Consider the following 18,003-nt stretch of genomic DNA (forward strand, 5'->3'; position numbering starts at 1 on the left):
TCTGCTTGGTCGAGGGTTGGACTAGGACCTGGGAGATCTGGGTTCAACTCTTCCCACTTGGCCATGAAGTTCATTGAGTGACCTGGGCCAATCACAACCAATAATAAACAATAATAATAATTTATTATTTATACCCCACCCATCGGGCTGGGATTCCCCAGCCACTCTGCTGTATTTTAATATTGTTGGAAGCCAGCCAATCCATCAAATATTAAAGCTTCCCTAAACAGGGCTGCCTTCAGATGTCTTCTAAAAGTCTGGTAGTTTTTTTTCTCTTTGACATCTGGTGGGAGGGCGTTCCACAGGGTGGGTGCCACTACCGAGAAGGCCCTCTGCCTCCTTCCCTGTAACTTGGCATCTCGCAGTGAGAGAACCGCCAGAAGGCCCTCGGCGCTGGACCTCAGTGTCCGGGTAGAACAATGGGGGTGGAGACACTAACATCTCCCAGGGTTGTGGTTTTGTGTGCGAGTGTGAGGGAGAATATGCTTCCCCAATTCAATTATTGGCTGCAGCAGCAATCTTGCTTGTTGACTGCCAGTCATCTTCACAGGGTGCAGAAGGGTTTGTTTTGTTGTTTTTTTTTTGCCTGAGTGCCACATTCCTGGCTACATGCCAGGGGCAGGCGGGGCCAGAGGCAAAAGTGGGTGGAACAACAAATCTAAGTTTTGCCCATGTACCGTAGGCTAACCTCTGCACACATTCAGAGACCCCTCTGTCCTCCACCCACACAACAGGCATGATCAGGTTTTAAGGACACATTTGGGAGATTGCACCTTTGCAATCGTGGGGCATGTTGTTCTAAATGATTTGGCTCAAGGATGCACGAACCGAATGAACACTGGGGCCAGCAGCAGCTAAGATCTTGCACTTTATTATTTCATTGTAGTGGAGACAGAAAAAGGGTGGGAGGAGTGTAGAAATTTATACAAAACTTGATCTTCCCACTTAACAAAGTCAATTTAAACAAAGTAACAAGCCCAACCATAAAGCAAGGCTGGGGAGCATGCAGGCCCTTCAGATACCACTAGACTACAATTCCCATCATCCAGGAGCGCTGGCCCTGCTGGCGGCAATGAGAGCCCAACAACCACTGGAGGCCCACAAGTTCCCCCCACCCTTACTTCAAAAGCCCACATTATGATCTAAAACAACAACAACAACAACCAGGGAACTCGTTAAGCCCACTAGGAAAATAATTTCTCTCTCCTAAAAATATATATGTATACATATAGAAATATGTTCTGTAAGTCAACATGTCACGATGCGAGGAGTTCCAAAGATGTCAGCCATTTACTAACTGCTACAGGACAACGCTTTAGGGAGTAAGGGGGCCATGGGGGCTTAGTCTTTGGGGGCCTCGCTCTGCAACCGTTCCTCATTGCTATAAACCTCGGGCTCATCCCCGGACTCATTGAGGAGGACAGTTCTCACAATGGCCTCCGTAACGGCATATGGGTCGCAGTTGGCAGAGGGGCGGCGGTCTTCAAAGTACCCGCAGCCATCCTGCCCAACTTGGCGGGGGATCCTGATGCTGGCCCCACGGTTGGCAATGCCGGCCGAGAACTCGAAGATGTTGGAGGTCTCATGTTGGCCCGTCAGCCTCCGGGAGTTGTCCTGGCCCCCACGAGGGTCGTACATGCGGATGTGGTACTTGTGGCGTTTGCTCAGCTTGTCTATGGCAGCTTCAATGAACCTGAAGAGGAGAGGCAGAAAAAAGTACGCGTTGACGAACCAAGGAAAAATAAGCAAAAAGTATTGGGGGCGACTGTGATGGCAGGGCAGAGACAGTGTGCTTCTGGAGAGCAGGACAACCACAGACTCAAGAGATGGAGCACATTAGAAAAGCAAGACAAAGAGTATTTACGTTCAGGAAAACTTCTTGAAATTATGGCATAGACGGCATCACACTCTCCTCTGCAAATGTCAAAAATGGTGTGTGTGTGTGTGTGTGTGTGTGTGTGTGTGTGTGTGAGAGAGAGAGAGAGAGAGAGAGAGATATTGAGATTTTGTATACAGTGGTCCCTCGGGTTACATACACTTCAGGTTACAGACTCTGTTAACCCAGAAATAGTACGTCGGTTTAAGAACTTTGCTTCAGGATGAGAACAGAAATCATGCTCTGGCAGCGTGGCGGCAGCAGGAGGCCCCATCAGGTTAAGAACAGTTTCAGGTTAAGAATGGACCTCCGGAACGAATTAAGTTCTTAACCTGAGGTACCGCTGTATATAACTTTAAGATGGGAATATGTTGGTAGAAGATTTCTGGAAACCTATTCTGACAGTGACCATAATTTTTACAAAAGCAAACCACTGATCACTGTCCAAAATTAGTGCTTCTGAATATTTTTGATTGTACAAATGGTAGATATTGTCAAAAGAATTGATACTATGTATGATCTTGGCAACTTGAATTGTAACTGGAACTCAACAGAAATCTTTTATTATATTAATTTATGTATTTCCCCTGAAAGGGACAGCACCAAATCTTAACACTGGAAGCTTGGTGGCACTCCCTCTGCAATATAGTTTTAATGGGGAAAATTACACATGATTTGAGGAGCAGGAGCCTCCAGACACTTTTTGCACAATTTGGCATTTGTTCATTATATAGGCGCAAGCGGAAGCACCACCTCCAAGGCAGCCCGTGCTACAAGCCTGGCAAATACAGAACCACACCTGACAGTCAAATAGCCAGAGGTGGCTTACACTGTCTTGCCACCTGAGGCAAGATGGGAAAGCGCCACCTCCTGGGCACTCCCACTAGCCCCCCACCACTTCAGCCATACTCCAGAATGTCCCCCACCCCCTACTTGCCAAGAGGTCTGGCATTCTGCTTGGCGTCCTCACTCATCTTCTCTGCCCAAGGGGAGCGAGAGGATGGCAGCAGTGGAAAGGATCGAGTGGGTGGGCTACAGCAAAAACACCGGGGCAATAATAATAATAACAGTAATAATTTATTATTTATACCCCACCCATCTGGCTGGGCTTCCCCAGTCACTCTGGGCGGCTTCCAACAAAATATTAAAATACAGTAATGCATCAAAGATTAAAAGCTTCCCTAAACAGGGCTGCCTTCAGATGTCTTCTAAAAGTCTGGTAGTTGTTCTTCTCTTTGACATCTAGTGGGAGGGCGTTCCACAGGGCGGGTGCCACCACCGAGAAGGCCCTCTGCCTGGTTCCCTGTAACTTGGCTTCTCGCAGCGAGGGAGACACCAGAAGGTAAACAACTTAAGCAAGCAAACAGAGATATTGCTGCAGTGTTTTGGGGAGGCTCCAGCTCCACCCACAGACCCTCAAATGACCCACTCGAGTGTCCTAGACGGGAAAGTCCACTCACTTGATACCCCCTTTCTGCCTTGTTTCTTTCGTGCTGACATTGGTGTGGCACCCAGCGCCATTCCAGTTGCCGGTTATTGGTTTTGGATCCAAAGTGGCGATGACCCCAAAGTCTTCGCAGACCCGATGCAAAATGTATCTCGCCATCCACAGGTGGTCACCCATCTCAATACCTTCGCAAGGCCCCACCTGGAATTCCCACTGCAGGTAGAAAGAGATGCTGTTAGTGCAAAAAGAAACCTTCAAGGTTGCCAAACACACTCTGCCAGGGCAGAGACACCCCCAAAAGAAAAGAGGGCTGGAGCAGGTGGCAGATCAAAGCTTCAGGCTGGGAAGTCAGAGCAATAAGGGGAAGCAATAAGCTGTAGTAAGAGCCAGCAACTGGCAGACCACATTTAGTGGGCATATCCAGCTCCTGATCCACCCTCTGTACAGGAACACAGGGAATGCACGCTTCCTCATCACAGGGATGCAGGAAACCGCCTTATACTGAATCAGACAACTGGCCCATCTAGTTCAGTCTTGTCTACACTGACCAGCAGGAGCTTCCTGTCTCACCCAGGCCCACCTGGAGATGCCATTGGGGTTGAATCTGGGACTCCTGCATGCAAAACATATGCCCCATAGGTCCTCTTTCTACATACCTGAGAAGGCATGACTTCAGCATTGGTGCCACAGATCTCCACACCAGCATAAATGCAGGCCCTGTAATGGGTATCCACTATGTCACGCCCGTACACCTTGTCGGCCCCAACGCCACAATAATAAGGTCCTAGGAAAGAAAAAGCACATGACACATACAATTAGCCTGCTGCTTTGTTAGGAGATATGTGCATATCCAACAGGAGGTGGCATCTTAGGAAAGAACTGCATAAGAAACAAAGACAGAGAGACAGGGACAAGGGAATGTCTCCCCTAAGATGGAAAAACTGCCATTGGAATCTATCTCCTCTTCCTTACACACAGTCTTCACCTGTTAAAATGTTAGGTCCATCCTTTGCTTTTTAAAAAGAAAAAGAAAAATAGGTGCCAGTACTCAACATAAATTTGTTATAGAAAGTGCTGTATTGAGTACCATTGAGTACCTCCAGAAAAAAAGCATTGGGTCCCAGCACTTGCCAAGATTTATTTATGACATAGCAAGTAACACCTCCAGACTTTACCTCTGTTTATAGCTGTGGCCCTTTTGATTTTTTGGACTACAACTCCCATCATTCCTGACCATTGGCCAAGCTGGCCAGGGCTGGTGGAAGAAAGTGTTTGACAATATATGGAGGGCCAGAGGGGCCCCACCACTTATCTCTATATAATAAAAACGTAAGGTTCCCCCATTGGAAGATTTGAGGCACTGTGTCGCAATCTGGATTTGCATGAAGTCAGGGCAGGAGGAGTGGAGCAAAAGCGAAGGCAGACTACAACAGAACAGCAGTGGCAAAGGCATGGGAGAAAGGGAGGTGCCCTGAGAAGGGGGAAAGCAGTGACAGAAAAATGTTGAGGGGGCTGGCTGAGGGCAGGCTTAAGTTGGTACTGTAGTGCCCTACTTGCCCTAACAAAGCAGCCTCCACTGGTTGCCCCAGTTCTGAGACTTGCTTGCAAGGCGCATGGCAAGGGCAGAACACTCTTTGCTGAAAGGGCCTGGCATGCACCTTTCAGTAATCCCTCACACGAAGAAGGATTTCGCAACCAAACCGGTTAGCGAGTGGAAACTTTTGTGCAATGCCCGGTCAGGCAAGCAACGTCAGGGAGGGAAAGGTCAGATGATTTGCAAGATACACAATGCACAGATGGCAACTGCAAGGCAGCATGCATATCTGTTTGTGTGTGTGGGCGCGCGCGCGCGCGTATATAGGTGTATTGCTTGCATCAGCAAGACGGTACTTGATCACATGATTATTCTGAGGCCCTTATCTGTGACTCAGCAGCAGGGACCCATCAATTCATTGCAGAGTTGGGGAACATTTCTTAGACAACGCCCACATTCCCTCCTGAAGGAACCTTCTGGGAGCCACCTGCCAGTGGCAGGAGCCAAAAGCCAAAAGTGGGTGAAGCAACAAGTGTTAACTGACTCACATCTCTTCCATCATCCATCCTGGCAAACAGAAAACCAGGGAGAGGCCTGGACAGTGCATCTGGTCCCACAGGGCAGGAACATAGAAACGTGGGAAGCTGCCTCGTACAGGTTAGATCTTTGGTCCATCTAGCTTATTATTGTCTGCAGTGACTGCAAGCGGCTCTCCAGGTTTTGAGTCAGGGACGGTTTCCCACCCCTACCTGTAGATGCCAGGGACTGAACCTGAGACCTTCTGCATGCAAAGCAGGTGAACTACCACCAATGTTTTTCATCTCCGAGTTATATAGGATCTTGGCAGGCAACCATCTTGACTTATGGCATAACAAACATCTACCAAAACCTTTAGGGGGAAAGGGCACTATTTGTGAATTCTCCTGCTAGCAACAGGCAGAGGTTCAAAGACTGATCTCCCCTGGCCCCCATCAGAAAACCTCACCCTTGCTGCAATAGCATTTTCACCAAGCTTGGCAAAGCAGCATCTTTTGTCTGTAGCTCTGCCGCTTGCTTTCCCCCTCCTCACCATACTACCATATTTTTCGCTCTATAAGACGTACCAGACCATAAGATGCACCTAGTTTTTGGAGGAGGAAAACAAGAAAAAAAATATTCTGAATCTCAGAAGCCAGAACAGCAAGTGGGATTGCTGCGCAGCAAAACGAGCGACCCCTCTTCCTGTTCTGGCTTCTGGGATAGCTGTGCAGCCTGCATTCACTCCATAAGACACACACACATTTCCCCTTACTTTTTAGGAGGGAAAAAGTGAGTCTTATAGAGCAAAAAATACAGTAATTAAATTAGGCCAAGAAGCACATGAAAGGTTCTTTTTCCTCCTCCTTCTCCCTTTTTACTTTTATGTCATGCCTTTTAGATAGTTAAGCCTGAAAGCAGGAAGGGTGAAATGAAATCTGGAAGCCTTATTTGACTGAAGAGCAGGTCAGGATGCTTCAAATAAATTAATCAATCAAGTAGTCCAAGGACAATTTACAGGATGCGGCTCATTCTTGCAGTATATATGTAATATATCATTAAAGCCAAAGAATTTTGCGGTATATCTGATATGGTGCCAGCCAGAAGGCACGTCCTCTCATACCCCTACCTGCATCCATCCATTTCAGCTGAAAGCCTTATTCTTCTTACCTTGTGGGCCTGGAAAACCATTCTTGGGCCAGCCATATGGGTGCCCATCGACACCCAGCAAAGTGTATTCTTGCTCCATCCCAAACCAAGGCTGACTCTCTTTGACCATGTCCATGATTATCTTGCAGCTGCTCCTCAGATTGGTTTCTGCAAGGAAGAAAAGTTATGTCAACACGCCATTTTGCTTCAAGCTCAAGGTTTGCAGGTGTGCAAAGGCTATTATTGGTTGTCCAACCTGGAGGACATGGAACACTGAATAAGACCTCACCTGCCCGCTTCCGGTTGTATTTCAGAACCTCACATAAGACAAGCTTGTTGGGGTCAAGGGTAAAAGGGTCTCTGAATATCTTAACGGGGATCAAGAACATGTCGCTGTTGGAGCCTTCAGACTGGCCTGTGCTGGATCCGTCAAAGTTCCATTCTGGGAGATCTGCAGGAGGGATTGAAATAAAGGTGTTTTAGGTATCACTCCACTGAATCCAGACCTATTAGAGGCTGGCCGGGGGGGAAATGCTTGGTAAGAATAAGGGTCATAGCTCAGACCCTTACATAGCTTTACATGCAGAAGAACCCAGGTTCAATCCCTGGCATCTCCAGGTAGGACAAGGGGAGACACCCTGCTTTTGCCCCAGGTGTGGAAATATCCTGGAGAGTCGCTTCTAGTGAGCAGCAATAATACTCAGCTACATGAACCCATAGACCAGGCATAGGCAAACTCCACCCTCCAGTGTTTTCGGACTACAACTCCCATCATCCCTACCTAACAGGACCAGTGGTCAGGGATGATGGGAATTTTAGTCCCAAAACAACTGGAGGGCCGAGTTTGCCTATGCCTGCCATAGACAGATCCTTCCTTCCTTCCTTCCTTCCTTCATTTATTTATTTAACTAGCTAGCTAGCTAACTAACTAACTAACTAACTAACTAACTAACTAACTTATTAATTAATCAACTCCTTGGAGTGGGGAGTTTATATATACATAAACTAAAACCCCTAAGCAGTTTGCGTAGAACAAAAAGAAAATACACTTAAGGGAGTAAAAAAATATTAAAAAACAGAAAAACTATTTTCCAACAGAAAAGCAGAAACATTTATCAAAATATAAATAAAACCAGCAGTTGTTTTTGTTTTTAAAGTTGTTTTTGTTTTTAAACACATTTATGCCTAATAATAAATTTAGATGTCTGGGGAGCCTGACTTAAGCAAGCTGACCAGTTTTTAGTAGGTTCCAAGAACAACACATTAAAGGCACCCTGCATAATAACAAGAGGCAGCGAGTTCCAGAGAGGAGGTGCTTCTGCACTAAAAGATGCAACACATTGCCAGCGCACAGCAAACAGTATGTGGCATTAGGTGGTATAAGGCAGCTTTCTCGGTTCAGTTCAGACCATCGGCTGGGAAAACTGGACCTGGTCAGCAACACAGATCCTTATCTCCCCTACCTGCTGTGGTCCAAATCTGACGGAACAGCATAGGTCACTTTGCAAGGGGCCTGTAAAGAGCCCTGCCTTGCACTCCGGAGCCCTGAAAAACCAGCTGATCATCCAGTCTTCTAAGCGTAATGTTTAGGAAGGGGCTTGAAAAGACCCATTCGCTGTGACCTGAAGTCCCGATGATCAACAGTTCAGCGGCACTTTAGAAGCCCATTTTGGGCCAACTCAGCTGCCTTTCCACACCTCAGGCATCAGAGGGAAGGGCTGTAGCTCAGAGGGAAGGCTGAACATCTGTCTTGCACATAGAAGGCCCCAGGTTCCATTCCTGGGATGTCTAGGAACAGTTGGGAATGTTCTGGAGAGCTGCTGCAAATCAGTGTAAAAAAAACTAAACTACATTGACCAGTGCCTTGATACACTACAAGTAAATCTCATATGTTCCTATGACGTCAGGTGGATGAGACCTTGCCAAATATGTGAGGACTGGTAGGCCTCATTAAGCCTGCAGTCTAGAGGTTCCTCACACATGATTAAATGAACGGGTTATTCACCTTGGGGTGACATTTCCCTGTAAAAAAGCCTAACAGATAACTCTCCTTAAGATGCACAAGAGGGCATCAAAAGGAACCCAGCCCTGCTTCTTCCACTTCCTGTAATCAAAGCCTGGCCGGTTCATTCATGTACCTGTTGCTGAGGATTTGCATAAGCCAAGTGGCATCCACATTAACTGCAGCCCAGCCTGCAGTTGAGAATCCCCAAAAGGAAGTAAAAAGTCGCTTCCAATTACATTGGCAAACATTTCAGGAAGCAAAGTAGAAAATAATAATAATTAAGCCAGGTGTCTGGAGACCTGCCTATTTAAAAAGGATTCTGCAAGTTTCTAGCTCCTAACACTAGATTGCTACCTGGGTGTGACTATGCTGGGAGTCGACAGATCCAAAGCTGGACTGTAAACAGGTAGAGAGAACAGAGGAAGCCACACTGCACAAGGTGTTGGAACGACTTTTAACCACAAGCAGAGCCACCAAAGAGAGCAGGAATAAGGGAACCTCAGGCCCAGAGGTTGAATGTGGCCCTCAAAGGCTTTCTATCTGGCCCTCGGGACTCTCCAAACCACACCTCCTACTGGCTCTGCTTTGCACCATTCCCTGAGTGTTTTTGCCTTGGTGGGATGCATCCTTGCCCTTTGCTGTGCAGAAACTAGCCTACACTACAGAGGTGACATGTAACACCCAAAATTCTGCCCACTTTTGCCCTGGCTCCTCCTGCCACTTGCATGTGGCCTCCTGGAAAGTTCTCCAGAGGGGAACTGAAAGAAAAGGTTCCTTGCCCCTGCAAGAGAGGATGAAAGCAACCGCCGCCCAGCCTTACCTTCAATGGTCTTTGGTTCCTGGCTCAGTGTTCTGGTTTTACAGCGAAGGCCTTCGCCAGTTCCATCGATCCAGATGTATGTGACCAGCACCTTGTCTCCCAGGGGCAGCTTCATGTACTGGTCCCTGACCACCTTGTTCAGCTTGGAACTGTGTGACACAGACATGGTGGCAACCTACGGAGGAGGAAGGAAGATGTTTTAGATCCCCTTCAAACTCTGGGTGGGAGTTTCAGAGCTCATCTGCTGGGGTAAATGACCAAACCTTCCTTGTGCTGCTAGGTGAACAAAGCGATAATAAGGCTTGCTTATAGTGGACAATATTGAGATAGATGAACCAACGGTTTGGATAAGGCAGCTCCCTGTATTCCTAGACAAATGAAAGCATCACCAAGCTTGCACAACTGGTCTCTTCCCCTCAACATCTCCTTTCCCAGCCTCACTCTTCATTAAGCAGCTGGAACCTCAGCAGTCTTTCCTGAAAGAGGTGAAGGAGATAGACGCTTTGGAGAAGGGGGTGTTTAGTATGATTGGATTAACCACACCCCAGGCATAAGAGTGTGGCTGCAGGGGCTCAGATCAGAGGTGGACTGAATAGGATTGTTATCTCAAACATCTCACAGCTGAGAAGGAGTTATCTGCTGTGAATCAACCCGACCCCTACTAGCTAGCCTGCTCTAGGGCAATGCAAGATTGATTTGCGGGCAGGGGGGACAATGAAAGAGATATCAGACAGGTCCATTTTTTGCAGTGGTTGAAGATTGGGTTAATACAAGCTGGTAACTTTTGGAAGGAGAATTATATAACAGACTCTTCCTGGGAGGGCCCCCGTCTCTTTCCTCCCCCACCCAAAAAACCTTCCCCATTTACTCATGAAATTCCACATTGTGCTAATAAGCAGTAATATCAAAAAGTTTCCACAACTGCACTCTGCATGCACACAGAATTTTAATTTTTAAAATTAAGCAATGTAAGTATCCACAGTTTCAGTTTCACTGGGGGGGGGGAGACCTCTGACCCTCCAGATCTTGGGTGCCAACTCCCACCAGTGGCCCACCCAGCGTGAACAATAGTGAGGGACGATGTGAGTTGTTGTCCAACAACCTATGAAGGGCTACAGGTTCCTTCCATCCCTGGATAAGGGTACAAATTGGCACCTGGAGACTGGGAAGAGGAGGGAAGCTGATGCCGGTGCATTAAAATGGATAAAGAGCTTAATCAAAACAAGAAATAAGTCTGCATCCCTGCACTAAACCGAACTGGGAGAAGGTGGCAGCTATGCTTGTTAAAGTATTGGTTTGGCTTCCTATACAAGTTTTCAGCCTAAAGTTTTTTTCTCCTAGAGCAGTCAGTAGAGATCCAGGAACTTGCCAACCGCCACTAAGATAACACCCAGCAAGGAAGTAGGAAAACAAACACTGGAATTTGTAGGCCAATTTAACGCTGGAGGAAGAAGCAGAGCCCACCTTAAGGTGACACTAGGCAAATATCTTTCTTTTTTCTTCAATCTAATTTTTTTTTGGTTTTCAAAAATTAACAGACATACAACTTACAAAAAGACAAATCACCTACATTTCTAATACTGTACACACGTCTGGCTTCCCTCCCCTCCCCTTTGTGGTTTTTTGTTTTGTTTTACTTTTTATACTGCATTTTCCACATTAACGGTAAAGGGACCCCTGACCATTAGGTCCAGTCGTGGCTGACTCTGGGGTTGAGGCGCTCATCTAGCTTTACTGGCCGAGGGAGCCGGCGTACAGCTTCCGGGTCATGTGGCTAGCATGACTAAGCTGCTTCTGGCGAACCAGAGCAGCGCATGGAAACACCGTTTACCTTCCTGCCGGAGCAGTACCTATTTATCTACTTGCACATTGACGTGCTTTCGAACTGCTAGGTTGGCAGGAGCAGGGACCGAGCAACGGGAGCTCACCCCGTCACGGGGATTCAAACCGCCGGCCTTCTGATAGGCAAACGTTAGGCTCTGTGGTTTAGACCACAGCGCTACCCGCGTCCCTATTTTCCACATTACTCCATCTTTAAAATATTCTGTAGTTTCTCTTAGTAATATGTTTAACTTGTTTTACATTAACCCTGTTAATGAACTTATTTGCATACATGAATTTTTCCAATATTCCACAATTTCCCCCCAATCTTTAATAACTCCGCTCCCCTTCTCGGTTTCTTATTACACCCGTTACCCTTGCCATTTAAGCACAATCCCATTAATTTAATTAGCCACTCTTCCTTGGTTGCTATTACATCTTCTTTTCACCTCTGGGCAAAATATATATCTTAGGGCCAACTGAACTTATGTTGCAAAGCAGGCAAAGAAGATGTTAAGAGAATGGAGGCAGTGAAAGATGAAGATTTTTTTTATGGGGCATGGCAAAAAATCACACCCACTGACTTCTCACTCTGCCCCCTCCTCCATCCGTTAAACAGAAATGATGGGGGCTTTTAAGGCTGAAAATTTGAATGGGGAAGCTGTATCCCCCCCCCCCCGGTTGGGCTCCAACTCCCACCAGCACTGGCCAAAATGGCCAATGGTCAGGGGGTGAAGAGACCTGTCATCCAACTACATCTGGGATGCCACATTCCTAATGTAAATACTTTAGAACTCTTGTTACCTTAAAAACCAACTGCACCCCCACAGACTAAACCAGTGCCTTAAGGTCAGCCTTTGAGGCTTTCTGCCCTTTGCACAACATTCCAGGGCGTGGAGGCAGATAAGGCAGTACAGTGGTACCTCAGGTTAAGTACTTAATTTGTTCCGGAGGTCCGTACTTAACCTGAAACTGGTCTTAACCTGAAGCACCACTTTAGGTAATGGGGCTTCCTGCTGTCGCCGCGCCGCCAGAGCACAATTTCTGTTCTCATCCTGAAGCAAAGTTCTTAACCTGAGGTAATATTTCTGGGTTAGCGGAGTCTGTAACCTGAGTAACCTGAAGCATATGTAACTGTACAGTGGTACCTCAGGTTACAGACTCCGCTAACCCAGAAATAATACCTTGGATTAAGAACTTTACCTCAGGATGAGAACAGAAATCGTGCAGTGGCAGCGCAGCAGCAGCAGGAGGCCCCATTAGCTAAAGTGGTACCTCAGGTTAAGAACAGTTTCAGGTTAAGAACGGACCTCCGGAACGAATTAAGTTCTTAACCCGAGGTACCACTGTAGTGGAGGCTCCCTCTCTGGGCTTCTTCCAACACTCCAAGCAACAAAGCCATTTCCCTTCTAGTGTTCTAGCATTCTGAGAAAATGTGAGAAAAGTAATAATGCAGGATGGGGTCCCTCGCTTCACCTGTGCAGCAGAAAAACAGCAAGACGTCTTTGCACTCCTTATGTGCCTCTGTGTAGCAGCTGCTGGAAGTCATGAGTTGCTTTTGGCTTGGAGCCTAATTGCAGGCTTCCTATTGGGGCATCTGAGAACAAGGAGCTGGACTAGAGGGGCCTTTTGTTCAACCCAGCAGTCAGGCTCTTCTTGATGATTAGCTATTTCAATTTATCTATCATTCACCCTGTTCTTGGGCAGTTTATACAAAGTTTTCAAAATATTTGTAATTTTACCATATTTATGGCCATGTTTTAAAGTTGTTGGCTTTTTTTGGGGGGGGGGGTGAGGCCTTCCTTTGCAACCCTATAAAAGGGGGATTACTGGATTGTTTTTGTTTAAATTTTTATTATGTACAGTATTTTGTGTTTTTTATATTGCAAAATTTATGTTGTCAACTGTCCCGAAATCTACAGATATAGGACTGTATACAAAGCTAAATAAAGAAATCATAAGTAAATAATAGTAACAAAAGATTCTACACTTTAAAAATTAGCAGAGATGGAGTGGTATTTAAGTTTGTTGCGTCCATTCATTTCAACAAGTCAATTCTGAATTAAGATTGACATTTTATACAATCCACAATATCATTTTCATGATGACGGTAGAATTGCTTACCACTCTCTCCAGGGAAATCAGGGGTTGATTAATTTTTACATATTTTCAAAACGGTATTTAAAGAGTAATTTATCTTTTGTATTCAATGGTTATTCATCTAGCTTTTCTCTTTCCTGGCACTTAAAACCTATTCCCAGAGGCATTCAAATAGGCTAACAGTTTGTGTTGATGACGTGGTGGAATTTAGTTTGTATATTTTTTTTAAAACACTCATTTAAGTGATTTTATTCAAACATTGTTCTACAGTAAGTTTTAAATATACGTCAAATACAGATTCTAGTGCAACAGAACACCTTGGCGGAAGACAGAGTGCACAGAAATGCTGTTTACCTTCCCGCCGGAGCGGTACCTATTTATCTACTTGCACTTTTTGGTGTGCTTTCAAACTGCTAGGTTGGCAGGAGCTGGGACCGGCAAGCCCCAGAGGCTCAGTGGTTTAGACCACAGTGCCACCCGCATCCTAGGTAATATTTTAAAGAAACTACAAATAAATTTCTAATAACTTTTTTTTAAAAAATCAACATCCAGCCTGATAAAAGAGTCTTACTGAATTCAAAATCTCACTCACTGCTGTTATGATAAATTACATTAATTCATAGCTTTTCACAAGATGCCTGAGTGACTTACAAAACGTGCCCCCTCCAACCTCTCACTACCAAGGAAATATAACAAGCAAATAGAAAAGCAACCTACTCAAGGGACACTGACACAAAACCCCACACATAACACTGAGTAAAATAATATAGGTTTTACCACCACCCTCCCCCCCCTTTCTCCAACCTTATACTGCATATAACACTAATGTCTCTCCACAAATGTAAGTGATCTGTAGCAAACAACTTGAAAAAAAGAGACAATCCATGTACAGTACTTTTGTAAACTAATAAGATCTTTTTTTTAATTTTATTTTTTTTAAAAGCATGCCCCCTCATGAAACCCGCTAAAGAGCCAATACAACTACTAATAACGCCAGTAAATGCAAATATGTTAAATACGTCTTGAGTTTTTCCACGGTCAGCTTCCTTTTGAAAAAGGCCCCAGGGCTGGTCAATCACCAGCCGGCAGCGCCACACAGCTGCATAAAATGCTGGCGCGATTTTCGCCTACATTCCCGAGAACTACAACTTCAAGCCCGAGAAGAACTTGGCTGGACACAAAAGCAAAAGTCTTGTTGAACGGCAACCCCCTGGGTGCTTTTACGCGGGGGCGCCCCAAGGGAATTTCAGTGGGGTCTACTCGGAAGAAAGCAACTCGACGCCCCCTAAACCGCGCCACTCAAGAGCCCTCGTGGGTCAGAAGTTGGGCGAAAACCGTGCATTTCCCCCCCTGGGAAGTGGGTCGAGCCCAGTGCGAGCGCGCGCGTAAACCACGACGCAGATGGGTAGGCGAGAAATGGAAGAAGCCCCTCTAAAAAGGAGAGAGAACCCCCGATCTCCATCTCCTTTTCACCCCCATTAACCTCTCTATCCGGCGGAACGCGGCTCTGGGGCTGCGGCGCCCGCGAGGCTTTACTCGGAAACAATATACGGATTCACTCCGGGACTTGACTTCCGAGTCGCGGAGCTTTTCGGAAGGGGGTCGTGGAGAACGCGGCGGGAGCGCACGGGGGCGCCTGCCCAGTGGCGGCGCACTTACCTCCGGCTGTGGGGGCGTCTCTGGCGCGCTCGGATGGTTTCAGCAGCGCGATCCCAACCCACAAGCTTCGCGGAGGAGCTGCACCTTTGCCGGCTCCTGCCGGCCTTTCTTATAGTCGCCGACTGCGGACGAGAGACCGGAGGCGGAGCGAGGGGCGGGGAAGAGGGCGGGCGCCCCAAAACCAGTGTGGGTGCGGCGCTGGAAATACTGTTTTCATGGGCGAAGGCTATCAGCGGCAAAGACGCAGGTTGGTTACTGCTAGTGTCAGAGCCTTTGTGTGCGCGCCTCAATACCAGTTGGTGGGAATCGTCAGTACTTTCTAATTATTATTATTAATATTTATTCGTTGCGGTTATCGTTCGCTTTTCCTGCAAAGGACCTCAAGGTGGCGCACGTGATTTCCCCAATTGTCCCAACAAGCCTGTAAGGCAGTGACTGGCCCAAGTTTACCCCGTGAGCCTCCTTGAGGGAGGGGAGTTTGAACCCTGGTCTCTTCCAAGTCCTCCAACAACAGTCAAAGGTATCCTTTTGGCCACTGTGAGAACAGGATGCTAGAAGAGAGAAGTCTTTTGCCTGATCCAGCCTGACTCTTCCCCCAAGCTGTAGCCAACGCTAGTCCTGTACAGAGTAGACCCACCAACTAACCTAGGTACAATGATTTCAATTGGCTGCCTGGGTAAAACTTAGTTGGATACAGCCTATGTTTTTAAACAAATCCTTAGGACAGTGAGGGGAAAACATATTGTAGGGTTGGGAAAGATTCAGGAAAAGGGCAGCCGAAATGAAGAAAGACTGCAGCTTTTGAGCCCTTTTAGTTTAGAGATAGGGCAAGAAAGAGTTAGACATTATAGGAGTAATCCCATAATGCGAAGTAATCCATGGCAGTGGTTGCTGATTGATGGTCCGTGGATCCCAGAGGGTCCGCATAATCCACCCAGGGGTTCCATTCACGTAACAAAAACTACCATAGAGATAATCAAAAGTTTCAAATGTAGAGGGTCCATGGTTTGGCTTTTGAAGAACAGAGGGTTCACAGCTAATTGGGAATCACTGATGCACGGCATGGAGAGAGTAGGTAAAGGTAAAGGGACCCCTGACCATTAAGTCCAGTCGTGGCCGACTATGGGGTTGCGGAGCTCATCTCGCTTTATTGGCTGAGGGAGCTGGCATCCAGCTTCCGGGTCATGTGGCCAGCATGACTAAGCCGCTTCTGACGAACCAGAGCAGCGCATGGAAACGCTGTTTACCTTCCTGCTGGAGCAGGACCTATTTATCTACTTGCACTTTGACGTGCTTTCGAACTGCTAGGTTGGCAGGAGCTGGGACCGAGCAACAGGAGCTCACCCTGTCGTGGGGATTCGAACTGCCGACCATCGGATCAGCAAGTCCTAGGCTCTGTGGTTTAGACCACAGCGCCACTCGCGTCCCGTGAGAGTGGATAGAGAAAAGTTTTTTATGCCTCTCTCATAATAGTATAACTTGACGCTGAGTGTTGGAAGACTCTTGCCCAAAGAGGGAAAAGTACTTTTTCATGTGGCGGCCACCAAACTTAGAGGGTTGGACATACTCATGGAGGAAAGTCTATTTTCTAGCTTCACTGTCAGTAGCATTATACCTCCAAATACCAGTTTCTCGGGGTCACAGGTGGGCAGAGTGCCGCTGACCTCACTTCCAGCTTGCAGGCTTCCAATAGGCACCTGGTTGGCCATCGTGAAAACAGGATGCCAGACTAGATGGATCATTGGCCTGATCCACTAGGGCTCTTCTTATGTTCTTGTGACAAGAGAACAGAACCAAAATGAACAGAGGTGCTCATCCAAAAAGAATATAAGGTACAAATCCTACTCTCCACCCCACCTGCACCCCAGTAAAAGATGAGCACCACAAATGGCATAAATCACCCTGCAGTGTGATTGAGAGCCAGTGTGGTGTAGTGGTTAAGAGCAGTGGACTCGTAATCTGGTGAACCGGGTTCAATTCCCTGCTCCTCCACATACAGCTGCTGGGTGACCTTGGGCCAATCACACTTCTCTGAAGTCTCTCAGCCTCACTCACTTCACAGAGTGTTTGTTGTGGGGGAGGAAGGGAAAGGAGATTGTTAGCCGCTTTGAGACTCCTTAGGGTAGTGATAAAGCGGGATATCAAATCCAAACTCTTCTAGGTTAAATACCAAAGTGGAATATATTAGTCTTGTGTCTAAATACTAACTAAAGTTGGACTCTGGGGAGAGTGTACTGCAGATAGGAAGACCCCACGGAAAAGGCCTCTTCTTCCATTGCCACCCTCTGCACCTTCTTTTGAGGATGTATATGGAAAAGGGCCTTAGATGATGATGGCAGGGTCCAGGTAGCTTAATGAAAGAGCAGGTAAATAAGTTTGGCTACCTGACATCAAAGGCAAAAATCTCCCCCTCCCACAAAACACCATAATGGTATGGAAGCCAATGGGCCATGGGCCAGAATTATCCACTCCACCTGAAAGTAGCTGGTTAGTTGAGGATGTGCTGAGGAGTGTACACACCTGACAAGCAGCACCAGCCAATCCTGACTCCCTGATGTGTTTGTACTTAGAGCAGAAATCATAGAATGGGCAACTTGTGGCCTGATGTCATGCAGCTGGTTGTGGTGAGGAGAATGGGGGAAAGGGGTGGCAGAAAGAGACAGGAGGGGTTGCCCTGGCTACTTCTGTTCTTGGCTCCACCCTGTTCTGTTTCTGGGTCCATGCACTTTGTGCTCTGGTTATGGCCTCCAAAGGAGTCTATAAGGGGAGTTTGGCCCTTATCAGAAAAAAAGGTTCCCCTCTCCTGACCTATAGGACACACAATTTCATCTCATTCATACATTATGTTTTAAAAACCCAGCGGCTTGGATGTACAGTCTTCTACTGTAGGAACCAGTCCCCAGGGACTGCATTACTCTACTGACCTGATTTCATTGTGTCTTATGAAAGAGGTGGTTCCCTGCTTAACAAGTAAGTCAATCAACCAGGATTTGATCAGCTTCCCTCATGATGGCTGTTGGGTGGCACTAGGGTGCCCAGGTGAGTTTCCTTCTCCAGGTGTGTGGTTCAGATGGAG

The 18,003-nt window shown here is 46.8% G+C and overlaps 1 protein-coding gene across 2 annotated transcripts; it reads right to left on the reverse strand.

The window, feature by feature from the left end:
• Nucleotides 1–855: 855 nt before the first annotated feature.
• On the reverse strand, nt 856–17,988 carry LOC307207900 (glutamine synthetase-like). 2 transcript variants are annotated; one of them, XM_079962206.1, is made up of 7 exons: nt 17,852–17,988; nt 9,348–9,522; nt 6,812–6,973; nt 6,544–6,690; nt 3,980–4,107; nt 3,337–3,536; nt 856–1,693 (listed from the first exon to the last, which is right to left on the reverse strand). In XM_079962206.1, exons 2-7 carry the CDS (start codon nt 9,511–9,513, stop codon nt 1,342–1,344), a joined length of 1,155 nt encoding a protein of 384 aa, XP_079818332.1. In that variant the 5' UTR covers nt 9,514–9,522; nt 17,852–17,988; the 3' UTR covers nt 856–1,341. The 2 variants fall into 2 exon arrangements, with proteins under 2 accessions (XP_079818332.1, XP_079818331.1); XM_079962205.1 differs by lacking the exon at nt 17,852–17,988 and adding an exon at nt 14,928–15,083.
• Between the last annotated feature and the right edge of the window lie 15 nt (nt 17,989–18,003).

Source organism: Podarcis cretensis, assembly GCF_951804945.1.
Source record: "Podarcis cretensis genome assembly, chromosome: Z".
In the NCBI taxonomy this organism is placed as follows: Eukaryota; Metazoa; Chordata; class Lepidosauria; order Squamata; family Lacertidae; genus Podarcis; species Podarcis cretensis.

What these genes read in the sequence shown, in the direction of transcription:
- LOC307207900 (XM_079962206.1), bottom strand. Translation starts at nt 9,513, where the DNA reads ATGTCTGTGTCACACAGTTCCAAGCTGAACAAGGTGGTCAGGGACCAG. An exon ending in TGGTTTTCCAGGCCCACAAG is followed by an intron (nt 4,108 to 6,543) that starts GTAAGAAGAATA and finishes TTTCTTTCCTAG; the next exon opens with GACCTTATTATTGTGGCGTT. An exon ending in CTGAAGTCATGCCTTCTCAG is followed by an intron (nt 3,537 to 3,979) that starts GTATGTAGAAAG and finishes TTCTACCTGCAG; the next exon opens with TGGGAATTCCAGGTGGGGCC.